Source organism: Ascidiella aspersa, chromosome 2 (genome assembly GCF_963924565.1).
Source record: "Ascidiella aspersa chromosome 2, kaAscAspe10.2, whole genome shotgun sequence".
Classification (NCBI taxonomy): domain Eukaryota; kingdom Metazoa; phylum Chordata; class Ascidiacea; order Phlebobranchia; family Ascidiidae; genus Ascidiella; species Ascidiella aspersa.
In genome coordinates this window covers 19,663,823-19,677,554 of record NC_139448.1, presented here as the reverse complement: position 1 = coordinate 19,677,554, position 13,732 = coordinate 19,663,823, and the positions used below count along the sequence as shown (strand labels likewise).

Below are 13,732 nucleotides of genomic sequence, written 5' to 3'. Positions count from 1 at the left end.
TAAGTTATCGAAAACTCAAAATGGGTCACGAGAACAAAAAGGTTGAGAACCACTTCACTAGTCTAAAGGAAAAATTTTTCGCGCGAAAACATTTAACATTCTTCTCTTCAACGGGCGGTTGTAGTGCTGTGGATCGATAAAATACTTTTCGTAGAAATAAAAAAAAAACAATTTTGTTTAAAATGTTGACTTAAAAACTTGAATAAAAAATATTTATTTTGTTTTGTTTAGGTTATTATATACATACCTAAGAGAATTGTAAAAATATATATTTAAGTCATTTTTAAATACTCCTACAGTAATGGAAAACTACAGGGAAAACCCCTTTTATCTAAATTCTGTCTTGGAGACGCCTTGGTGATGTTTTATTATAATTTCTTATATATTACATTGTGATAAATGTGCGCACATTCTGAAAAAGGTGCGCACTTTTTTAAAGCCATTTGGTAGGGTAGGTTAAAGTGTCGCGTAGAAATTTCGTTCAGTTTCATTACGAATTCATGATGCTACAGACGTTTAAAAATTATCGCGATATGTTATGAATATTAATATCGGTTATCGTCGATCTTAACCCTTATTCCCCATACTAGCGGCATCGAGTGTGGTATGGCTGGAAAGGTGCGATCAAGGTCTACAACAATTTGTTAATTAAATGGTGGGGAATTAAAAATTTGAACTTTTTTTTTTTTTTGGGGGGGGGGGGGGGGGTGTTGCTGGGAGCAAAAATCGCGATACTGTTCATGTTCAAATGATAAATATGAAATGTTTTAATCTTTAAATTTTTTGAAAATTTTTCTTTCTTTGGCCAGGTAGGGTAGTCTAAAGCGCCGTGGCGAAAATTCGTTCAATTCCACCTCGAATTCAGAATGCTACAGACATTTAAAAATTATTGCGATAGTTTATGAATATTAATATTGGTTATCGTCGATTTAAACCCTTATGCCCCATACCAGAGGCGTTGAGTGTGGTATCGCTGGAAAGGTGCTATCTAGGTCTACAACAATTTGTTAATTAAATGGTGAGGAATTAAAAATTTGATCTTTTTTTGGGGGGGGGGGATGTTGCTGGGAGCAAAAATCGCGATATTGTTCATATTCAGCGATAAATATGAAATTTCTTAAACTTTAAATTTTTCTTTCTTTTGCCAGGTAGAATAGTCTGGAGCGCCGTGGCGAAATTTCGTTTGATTCCATCACAAATTCAGGATGCTACAGATGTTTAAAAATTGTCGCGATATGTTATGAATATTAATATCGGTTATCGCCGATTTAAACCCTTATGCCCCATACCAGAGGCCTCGAGTGTGGTATCACTGGAAAGGTGCGCTTAAGATCTACAAGAATTTGTTAAATAAACGGTGCGGAAATCTTTTCATCTTGTCATTTATGACGAATATTAATATTTTTTATAAATTTAATATTTTTTTTCATATTAAAAAAATATAGACCATTATTAGTATTGTGGTATAATTTGTTTTCTAAAATTTTGGTTGTAAATACGTTTATTTTTACTTTACTTTGTTTGTGCTAGCTCTTTGGTGCTGTGTTGCTTCTGGTTGAAAAAAGTGGCCACATTTTAAAAAGCATTTTTCAATGTGCGGCCATTTTGGCACATTTATTTTCGCATGCACATTTTTTGGCATATTGTTCAAAACAACGCCGCATCCTCTGTTGTAGATGTGGCTATTCTGGCGACTTTGGTCTAGGCGAAAGGCCACTGCGGAAAGTATGTCAAGTGCAAATAATTTCCGCTGTTTTAGGAGAGAATAAAAATTGATTTCAAAGGACCTGTCAGGGGTATGAGACATACATTCTCTTCATGGTAGATGAGTATTCCCGTTTTCCTTTTACTTTAGCAGTTAAAATCATCAAAATATTGGAATTCCCCTATTGTAAAAACTTGCTAAATTGGCTCTTTTGTAACCAAACGATGGCAAATACTATAGTATTGTAAAATGTTATTTGTAATAAATTGACAACGAATACTCATATTCACCACAAAGAAGCATTGCAAATTAGCTCAAAAACGCAAAAGATTGATTTTTTAATTTTTTAGGAAGTCTGGAAACAATCGCCAGTGTTCTTCTACGACTTGCAGGAGGCTAGCGTGCTGCTGTGCATCATTAGTGTTGTATGCTGAGTAATCAATGGTGTTTAACTTGACCATTCTCTCAGCAGAATCAATAACAAAACACTTGACAGTATTTACAAAGTTTGCTGCAACTTGGTAGTCTCTATCTTTCGGCCAGCCGTGATAAAAAGTCAAGTTAAAAGAATGCTCTTTATGAAGGTATGACCCAGAATATCTTCAGCAGATAATTCATTAATAAACTCCAATTTTTGTAAAACCTCCTTTGAATCTTGTTCATGACGGATCTGGCTTTTTAAGTAACATCCAATTGCTCCAGAATCCACCAATGCATTTCGCCTCCTTGCATCCAGGGGAGACTTTTACAGTTGCAGGGCACAATCCAAGGGTCTCAATCAATCATATATATATAGACTAATTTCTGATAGAAGCAAAGGTAGACTTTCCATTTTGGTGGCTCAGGGTGCCCATCAATCATATATAAAGAAGAATTTGTGATAAAGGCAAAGGCAGATTTTTATTTTCTGTACGTGGCAAAACTGAATTCTGTCTTCTCAAGGAACTTTAGATTCCCTAGTGCTTTGTTTTGGCAAGCACTTTTTAGCATAGTGACCTTCGCAGGTGGATTCTCGAGCTGGGCAGATGGTGCGGACTTCAGAATGTATATGTATAACACCTCCACAGTAGAATCAATATTTGTTTGCTATTGCAAGAGCAATGGACACAGGTGGTTTGGGCAAGTCTCTTCATGGTAATCGGTGAAGAGCAAGATCAGTTAGTAAAATGATGGTGACCGAGGGATTGCTTGGCTTTTTTAAACAGTGTTTTAGGTAAATTTTACCTACAACACAACAAAAATACAAATAAACAGCTGGCAATGAACAACATAAATAGCATGACAACAAAAGGTACAAAATTTACCACAAGTACTCCGATTACCACTGCGCAATTTGAGAAATAACTTCATTGCCGCCGCAAACATCTGATTTTCCAATTTGGCACTGAAGAGCTCCCAAATCCATTGAATTCTATGTTTTTTTTATATTTTTTTTTCAAATTTTATTCTCTCCTAAAAACAATTGATTTCTTCAGCCATACACCCTGCCAAGTTGTGTGTTTTATCTCTACAAGAAAAATTTGACAGACACAATATTTCAAAGACAACAAGAATTCAACACACTTGCCATAAATAAATAAACATTTTCCACAACTTGTTTCATAGTTTTCAGCAATCTACAGCCAGTATTTGTGTCACAAGGTATTCTCTCTATGCAGGAAATAATGCACTACAATCATCTATGGTTTTAAGGCTATAACACAGCGACAAATCCGGCGTAAAGGCGTTGCACCCCTGAACCTCTAACTGTGGCCTCAGTTCACATCCGAGGTCCAAAGAGAGTTCAATGCAAATACAGCATAGAAAAGCGATTACATCATACAGCAGAGAACACATTGAGATTATACAGTAGAGGACACATTGATATTTCTGAATTTCATGGTACCTAGTTGTTTGGCATTACGGTGTAGGTGTTTAGCATTACCTTGCACATGCTTATGGACTGCTGCCATGCCAAATCTAGATTATGTGACAGTTCCAGTGTTTGGAATTGAATGGTGTCATAGAAAATTGAGAAAATTAGGATCTTGTTTGTTGCTTCATCTTTTCTTGAGGTTTTGCAAAACTTCAATCATTGTTGACTCTACACACCAATCTTTACACACTGTTGTGGCCCATGCATGAGTTCTTCAGGTTGCCTTGTATCATGCCAATGTCGCCTGATAAAAAAATCATCACAATAAGCTATGGTAGCCTTATACCTACAAGCATGATATCCATGCCTGTTTCAAAGAGAATTAAAAAAAATAGAGTGAAGTGTAGGTATATTTAAAAATCAATTTGCCACCTTTCCATATACTCATTTAATAGGCCAGAACAGATGACACATAGCCAAATGCTATTCTTTGCAATTTTTGTGAGGAACAAGAATAACAGCTGGTTTTGTATGCTCCGAAAGAAACATGAATAAATTTGCCTGCGCCTTCTCTAAAGTTTATTGTTCACAGGTAATTTGAAATTTATCTCTAATTCTGTCAAGCAAAACTGGAGAGGTGCTTATCATTTAAATGCCATTCATTGCTGATTACAACACTTAGGCAAATTGCTGTTATCCAGCAAACAAATCATTTCAGGCTGTTGCCTTATTATTTGGTACCCTAAATCAGTATGAATTAATACAAAATATACAAACAATTTCCATCTGTCTTAAGTTAACAACTGTTAAACCCATCTTTGTTGCTTAACATACATCCAACATATAGTTTTTCCGAAATGCTCAGGTTTGACAGAAAATATTATACCAGCAATTACTGCAAGACTTTTAAACAAAATTTATATCTGAAGCACATTATATATTTTAATTGTTTCACCGCAAAGCAAAAACTAGAATGTTGAAGGCAAAAGCAGGCTAGTATTGACCAAATATTTCTATTTTATTTAACATAGCCATATTGCTATATGGTACCATTCAAGTGAAAAAGGTCCAGGTGCCAATTGACTGCCACATACAGTGAGGCATTAAGGCCTAAGGGGGCTATTGTTTGCATGACAGCCTGGAACTACCATAAAAATATTTGCTAAAATTATTAAATGTTGTAAGTATGTCACAAAACATATATTTAGGTTAAATACATTATAATTATTAATATTTTGTCTAACATGTGCTGTGCTTGACAAATTGGTGTATAGTGCTCAGAATAGGCAAAATGCTGCAAATTTGTGAATGAAAAACTTTTTTATGATTAGGCAAAGATTGGGATAGCTCAATACTGTATTATTGAAAAAGGTTTGGTATAGTTAAGCCAAAGTATGCCTAACAAAATACTGTACCAATCAAACATCGTCTTGGGTTTATTTGAGGAGGATAGCGCCTTCCTAAATGTAGCGAGCTTAATGTGACTGTGAGCATTAAATACCTAATTGCATTCTTGCAAGATTTTTGGTAGAAAACAAGTTTCACTTTTTTAACCTTGCATAGAGCCTGTCAGGTGATCAGTGCAACTTTTGGCATAAGTTACTTTTCCAAGCTTTTCTTTTTGGCCAAATTTTGGTTCAACTGACGTTTTTCTAAAAGAAAAAGATAAGACAGGCATGTTAGAAAGTAACCCCAGTAAATACAGTAGTAAAGAAAAAGTTAAAACCCTTTGTCTTTACTACAGTAAAGCAAACAGGGATACTGAGAAGTTAATTTATTAAATAAAAGTTCATGTATTCTGTAACAACATAACACGGCTGATTGAATAGGTGTCCACCAATACCATCCTATATTGTATTTTAAGGGTTACTTTTTGGTCAATAAATGTTAAATATGTGTTTTGTATGTGATCAACTTGTCAAGTATCAAACAGTAATTTATCTCCCAAATATTTACCTCAACTTACTTCCAACTACGCCTATCCTAATTTACTAATGCACTCTTTGCATTAAAAGAATACCAACTTATTTCAGTTAACTCCAATGAAAATAGCATGTAAGCTATTTTAAATTGGCGTATAGATAACATTCACTTTTTTGACACAACATTTTTGCACATTTATAACTGAAACGTTTAGGTTTATAATCATGTTGAACCTGTGCTTGGTATATTTAACATAATTGTATTTAGTGGTGGACATTGCTGCCTTGTACCTATATTTTGTAAAAAAAGGTTTTGAGGATAATATTTTTTTGCCTTCTGAATATACAAATTTAACATCTCATGAAAGTATTGAATATGTTTCTACTGATTCTACATGTATGGCTTAGTTATAATGATCAATTTTAAGAAGAATAAAGTATTTGCCTAAATTACCATATATTGTCAATAATAATGATGAATATATAAAACAGTTTTAATTGTTTGTAACTAGATTAAGTAGGTGCAATTTAAAAGCATGTTGCATGTAAAATTCAAGGTGAAATTTCAAATAATTTTTGTATTGCTGGAACTGTCAGTGAATCCTGTAACTATGGAAAAAATGTCTGAACAAAGGTAGGCAAGTTTAATTGCATCAAGTTAAGGCACTAATTTTGCCGATGTATTTTAAATATCTTTGACCTTTGAAAAATGAAAGATCCTACAAATAAAGCAAAATAAAAGTTCATCTTAGTAAACCAATCCCTATTGGTATTTTAAATATGATTCATTATTTGGATTTGTTTGAGTATGTTGCTCTTGTATCATAATTCTTGTCATTTTGTCTAGCTTTGCAGACATTAAAAAAAATTAGGATTGCTGTTTAAAATGTGTTTAAAAGTTGAATTAACTTTTGTTTGTCTTGACCTTGCAGGGTATGGTAAAAGTGTTTTTGTTAAAATAAAAAAATCTTGTGTAGAAGTTCTATATGTTTGACTGTCGTGGTAATAAATATGATGTCACCTATTTATGTATATTTAAAACTTGAAACAAAACTGTATATATTTTTTGTGTCAATGACTTTTTCGTTACAACTTATGAAATCTCCTTAATTAAATTATCATTATGTCACTAGTGTATTTAGTTCCTGCAACCCTGTTTTCTCAAATGGTATTTTCTGTTTTATATCTTGCACTTAGAGCACAATCTACTGGAATCCATGTTGCTGTTGTTGCATGTGGAGACAGAGTTCCTGAAACATTAACAAATATAAAAGCTACCGTGCTGTTTGCAAAATCTTTAGTTAAGTTCCACATATTTACAGAAGATCACCTAAAGAATGATTTTTTACAAGTGTAAGTAGAATTTTTAACTAAGTAATTAATAATTATGTAAAATTTCTCATGATTTAAAACTATTAAAACACTGATTAAAATTAGTATGCTATTTCAAGCCTATTTCTCTAGCTAGTTTAAAAACTAAATAAGTGCCAATAATTGATATTGTCTTATAGCTTATGTTTATACCACCTATAGTGTAATGATATTTTTTTTTGGATATTTCTAAAAAGCTTTTTGTGGTACTGAATCATGCACTTTGTGGATAACAACTCTTATCTAATCTCATTTATTAATATTGCAAAAATTGACATTTTTTATGAGCTTATATGGCGCAATATTGCAATGCCTAACGTGCATGGCATGTTTAGGCAGAAAAGATTTTGTTAAAACAACAATAGGCTAAAACAAATTGCATTTATGTAGTGGAAGTTTGCAAAATGTAAAGTTCGGGCATGGCCTGGTGCCCCCCTTCTTTGTTCCATCCCTGAAAAGAACCAATGTAACAAAACACAGTTTGTATAATCAGTATTGTGTCACATTAAGGTTTCTAACTGAATCTACATAACAGAGAAAAAAATTATATCACTGAGAAGAATTAAGATTAAGTGATTGGCACAAAATAATATGTGCCAGTCAGGGCAAAAGGTAGTTGAAAAAACAAAGTTCATAACAAATGAATTAAAAATAGAATTTTTGTCCTGTGAAAAACAAGTCAGGAGGTTCAAAATAATTTACTTTTTAAATTTCTTATCAAGTTTATTTTTAATGAATTGTATCGACATTATTGACTATTGTTTTACAGGATAAAAACATGGCCAGAACTATTTCGACATAAATTTGAATTTGAAATTTATTCTATTACATATCCAAACGATGGTCATGATAAACAATGGAAAAAGTTATTCAAACTATGTGCATCACAAAGACTTTTTATACCTGAAATTTTAAAGGAAGTTGATGCAATTCTTTACGTGGATACTGATGTTCTTTTTGTCAGTCCAGTAGATGAAATTTGGAAATTATTTTCAGAGTTCGTGAATATCATGCAAAAACTAAAATATGTGATTTATATATTACTTAATAAATTATTTTATTTTAAAAGGTTTAATTCTACACACTTAGCTGCAATGTCACCAGAGCACGAAAGTACCAGCAGTGCATGGTACACTCGTTTTGCTAGACACCCATACTATGGTATAACTGGTATAAATTCAGGGGTAAGTATTCCACATATCTGTAGTTTAGGAAAAAATGTCTAATGCATTTACAAATCTTACCAAACCAATATCCGTATGTTTAGGTAATGTTAATGAATCTAACTCGGGTACGACTGTCTTCATACAAAAGTGATTTAAGTTTTCAAACAATGAACTGGAGTGAAATGCTTTTACCCCTTTACCAGAAGTACAAGTTAAATATAACATGGGGAGATCAAGACCTGCTGAACATTATATTTCATCATAATCCTGGTAAGCTGTCTGTTTTGATGAGTCGCTTTTTTAATATGGCAAAGGTTAGTGCAAAACTGTTAATAAAATATTTTTTTAGAAATGCTGCACACTTTTTCATGCAAGTGGAATTATCGCCCAGACCATTGCATGTACATGCCAGTATGTAATAGTGCAAATAAAGAAGGTGTGATGATTTTACATGGAAGTAGAAGAGCTTTTCAACAGGGAAGTAAATGGCCATCATTCAGGGCAATATACACTGCAATAGAAGAGCATGGATTTTCATTTCACATGTCAAATATTTTCAAGGTAACCTAGGCATTAAAAAAAGGACATCAGTTTTAGTTTAGTTTCACTAAAATGCATTAATTTGTAATTCTGTGCAGAAAGTAAAGGAAAATTTGAGGGTCCTCCCAGATTCTCCTTGCAAGAAATCATCAAATAACATTTTAACAACAATTATGAACTTTGTTGACGTAGATTCATTTCAGTTAAAATATGACCACAGTGATCTATAAGAAGTGTCAATTTTCTTGATTTTACATTTAAATTAGAAATAATTAAGTATTATTATTAATCAAACAGTTTGTGTCTCTTTTGCCTTATTTGATAAGTTCTGCTTTTTTATTGAATTTAACAGTTTATATTGTGTGCACTCTGATTTCGCCACTGCCTAAAGTCTATTAGTTTTTTTTTAGCATGTTTTTTTAATAAAAGGTATATATATATATATATATATATAATATACGTACACTGTGCACGGACCTGTAATGTATCTTAAAAATGTCAAAGCCAAATTGGTTAAGTAAATCAAAATCAATTGACCGGCGCTGTTTTGGCGCAGGATTTTGGGCCCTGTTTGGGGTTATTGGTAGGTAATGAGTGGGATTAGAAAATGAGTTAGGGTTTAAAGTGTTAGGGCATTAGTGATGTACTTAGGGGTGGGGTTTGGGGTTAGGTAAAGTGTTTTTAGGCCTGCCTCTTGTCATTTAAGTCTTATTCTGATGGGTTTAGGACTTACGCCGATTTATGCGGTACCTATTTCAATCTTATTACAAAGTGTGTTTTAATCAGGGAGTCAAACCGTTTGACTTTTCAGGTTCGGTTCTGGTTCAAGGATTTTTTCGGAATCCGGTTCAGTTCCGATTCAGCTCCGGTTTGACTAAATTTATTTTCAAAACAGGTTTATAAAGTTCCGGTTCGGATACAATATTGGTTGCGCTAAATCTAAAAATGTGGATCAATAAATGTAAAGAATAATATTGAATTGCAACTCGTATTAAATTTAAGTTACGTAACGTATTAAAAAACAAGCAGCTGATTATTAAAATATCTTTAAAAAAAATAAAAAGATTAACGTTTTATTTAATCAATATTCATTTTTTGTATAACATTTCTAACATGGCATAGCTTTACCCTGCAAAATACAAGTTGTGACGTAATGCTGGAGTGAACCGCTTTTCTTGACAGGTTAAGGTTCAAGATCTGTCAAATTATTCTATTCAGTTCCGGTTCGGTTCCTTAAAATCTTACAAAAAGCGGTCCAGATTCGGTTACGGTTCATGTTTGACTCCCTGGTTTTAATCGAGGTTGATGTCCTTCTTATCTCGGTGTTATGGATGGAGTCCGATGCATTAGCAACAGATCAGACTTAATCTTTAGCAAAAGCATCGATTTGTAGTTTATACCGTGAAAAAATCAGTAAGAAAACTTGAAAATTAGGTATAAAAATAGCTAACTATTAAGATTCATAAACATAAATATTAATACTTTTTTAATATTTTTTTTTCTAAAAGTGTTATTGCTGGATTGCTAAGCTAAAACAAGGTGTGTGTGAAAGTTTTAGATCTCTAGCGTGAATATTTGATCCTATTTGGAGCATTCAAATCAAAAGGCCATATGTAGAACTTAAGCAATTATGAATTTTTTATCGCATGTTTGAGCATAGCCCGATTGATATGGACTACAAGTGATAGCTCATTTTGAAGAGTATATGTAGGGTTATGTGATGTCGGCTGGTCAATGCTTTCGCACTTACGTGATGACGTCTGTGTTATTTGCAAATATAACAAAACATCTGTCGTTCGTTGGCTTATCAACAGATGAACACCATCTTGTTGTTAAACGTGTTGCTAAAAGCTACGACCCGAGGGACTCACGGCCTTGTTCATGTTCATTTCGCTATAATCGTAAGCACAAATCTTAATGGGTTGGATAGATATATGTAGGGTTATGTGATGTCAGCTGGTAAATGTTTTCGCACTTACGTGATGACGTCTGTGTTATTGGCAAATACTGCGTGGTGCAGATTTATTTGTTATACGCATTCTGCGTCGAAGCAATGCTTATCGCACTCCAGTGTTACATCTTAATTGGCATTTCATTTTGGCTTCATAAGTCGTCGGAACTGGACTTAGAACTAGTTCCTTTTGGGTCTCACAAGAGTTTCTTACGGGCTCACAAGAGTTAGCATATAACCCAAACAAAACCTTCTTAGCTATTGATTGAACAGTTAACTTCGTTGATATTTGCAAGTGGCATTTGCTATATGCTAATTGCCAACTGTTTCGCCGATCTATAGTATGAAACTGGTTGTTCGTTCATCGACTAATACAATTCTATTTGAATAAGAACGTCTTGTGGCTGGCTCGCGAGTAAGATACGCAACCTGAAAGTAGTCAAAACGAAAGCGTCAATTAGAACGACTTTTTGTTGAATAAACTATTATAAGTTTTCAAAAACTTAAACTCGAGCTCCACAGTATGCCTTGTAATTTATATCTTGAAAAAATCAGGTTTTAATATGGCTGAACAAAGGTGTAACCCAGGGTTTCCCAAAGTTTTTGGGACCACAGACCACTATAATTTGTAAATCTGTTTTTTCGCGGACCGCAATACAAAGCAAAAAATTAATAAAGCAAAATTTTATATATTTACAAAACTGACAACATCAATGGGACGGATGAGATTGCTTCCATCTGCTTAAATAATTGATTCATCGTAAATTCAAAGCGCAACAAGTGAGATTTACGATACTGGATAGCAAAAGATTTCGAAATCAATAAGTTGTGAATAACTGCGGCAATTTAATTATTGTTGAAAGAGTAGCCTACACATACTGTACAACAGGGGTCGGCAAACTTTTTCTAGTCGCGGGCTAAAACAAAACTCAGAAAGGTATCTGCGGGCCGCACAAAATGTTAACTATGAATTATATGGGCCAGTATTAAAAATTGAATTTATGCCGAAAATGTCAAAACAATAAAATTTGTCCAGTGTTGCCTGTCACTGGAAATGACATAAAGTTCTGCTTTGATTTAGAATTTTAGATGATGAATGGAGTTTTCTGGAGTTCAACTTGGAAATAATAATTTCCTATCTTATTTTAAATTTACAAACAATTTTACTTGCTGCTATTAGATTCTATTAGCTCTTTCAACTGACTGGAAATGATGCGCAATTTTACTAAACAGTATACAAGTTTTGGAGCACAATGGTTAGAGGTTGTAGTAAGACGTAGTAAGAATATAAAAGCCCATACAGAAGTAGGTGGCATTTTAAACTTTTCGAATAATTCTTTATTCATTTTCATCATGTATTATATAACCTTTCTGATTTTTTCCAACTGATGTGGGCCTCCTTTAGTAAACTGGTTCTGTTGGATATTTCCAGTTTGTCATTTCGTTATAATCCTCCGATTTAAATTTAGTGTTTTGGTATATTGAACTGTTTCACACTGTCATCTCCAAATTAATTTTGGCCATGTATCTTTTTTAGATTATGGACCGCTTTTCCTCGTAATATTGGATCATTGTCAGCCTCTTACCAATGTTACAATTGCCCCCCGGTAGGCTATCTATCCTTCTTTTTATATAAAAAAGGCAAAGTGTGCATGATTTAGCGGAATTACAGTGGAATGTTCATCTTACTGCAAAAGTTAAATCTCTAATAAGACTGTATTCAATTTTTTATAAATTATGATTTAAGTCCGCTTTTTACATGTTCAACGAAATATTCGTTTTTAGCCCCTAATAGAAAAAAATTCAAAACTCAAAATCATGACATGATGGACAAAAATGAATGCCAGATTTGAACTCAGCATCCTCAAATTAGTCAAAAAAGGTTGCCACCTTGGCTGCAGCAAATTTGCTGTAAACCAGTAATAAAATGCGTGACCGTTAAAATCAAGTCAAGTACGTTACCTTGGTAAAAATAAAATTTCATGTGGCCCTTGACGCGGGGTTCAGGCTTTCCACTAAAACTGCCCGGCTAAACCTACGCCTTACTGTATACCCTACTTAACCTGGGCAACGTCGAGTATTTCGTCTAGTATACCTATAAATCAGGTTGGTAATTATCTTATTCTTAGGCAGCAAAAAAATGGTCCAACAGGAAATAGTCATATAGCGTTGAACAGAGCTGAACACTTTTAATAAAAAAGTCAAATATGAAAGCAGTCAATATTAAAATGTCGTCAATGAATCAAGCTAGATTCGTGATGTATTTAAATGAATATGACTACACTAATAATAGACTTATTACAAAAGAAGATTCTTTGTAGCAAATCTATGATTTTTAATGACAAATTTGCTTATACCAAACAGACCATCAAAATAACTGTAATTTGAAAAGCACTCAATTGCGAAAGCACAAATCACTTGTATCTTGTATTGCTTTACAACTGATTTTCTGAAAGCATGCGCGAAAATTGAGTTAACATACCGTATCATGCCATGGTAGGACACCTTTGAGCTTATATATTTCCTTAAAACGGTCCGCAAAAACACACATTTAGAAAAACACATGCACATCTTGCTTAACATGATGGACGCACGGCCGCACAAGCGTTCAATGGATGTTGAAATGCGACATTAGATTTGATTACAATCTCAGAAAAAATCAGGGACGCCGGAGCGATTTCAGGGCAAGGGGGGGCGACTTTTTTGTTAAGGGAAACATAGACCGCAGGCGAGCGTAGCGAGCCGAAATATTGGGGGCTTGGGGCCGGGGGTTTCTCCCCCGGAAAAATTTTTGGGGTCACGCCCTCTACATTGGCTTAAAATGGTACCAAAATGTTTTAACAAATGTCAACCATGTCATTTTACGAATTTTTTTGCATTTTTCCGTAGCTCTTTTTTTTTAAAAGGGCACATTTGCCCCCCCCCCCCCTTCGCCATATTGCTGTTTGATTCGAAAAGAGGCCATTCCATTACAATATGACATTTAAAATTGTTAGTTGGACGTTACATTCAAAATGTTGCTAAAATCCATAAGATGCTGTTGGATTCGCAAAGTAGCCATTCCATTCTAAGTATTGCCAATACAAATGTTCACTTGAGTCTAGTGACTAGACGTTTCATCCGACATGTTGTTAAAATCCTAAACATGCTATGCCAAAGTTCATAGAAATTATACAAGTTGTGCAACTCAGATTCATGCGCGCTCAAATATTTCCCAAATTG

General features: G+C 33.8%; 1 protein-coding gene across 1 annotated transcript; it reads left to right on the top strand.

Annotated features, from left to right (window-relative positions):
- The first annotated feature begins 5,958 nt into the window (after nucleotides 1–5,958).
- Nucleotides 5,959–8,959, top strand: LOC146164239 (glucoside xylosyltransferase 2-like). Its single transcript, XM_083381982.1, has 7 exons — nucleotides 5,959–6,116; nucleotides 6,680–6,835; nucleotides 7,623–7,850; nucleotides 7,923–8,037; nucleotides 8,121–8,289; nucleotides 8,369–8,580; nucleotides 8,658–8,959. Exons 1-7 carry the CDS (start codon nucleotides 6,019–6,021, stop codon nucleotides 8,787–8,789), a joined length of 1,110 nt encoding a protein of 369 aa, XP_083238108.1. The 5' UTR covers nucleotides 5,959–6,018; the 3' UTR covers nucleotides 8,790–8,959.
- Nucleotides 8,960–13,732: the final 4,773 nt, after the last annotated feature.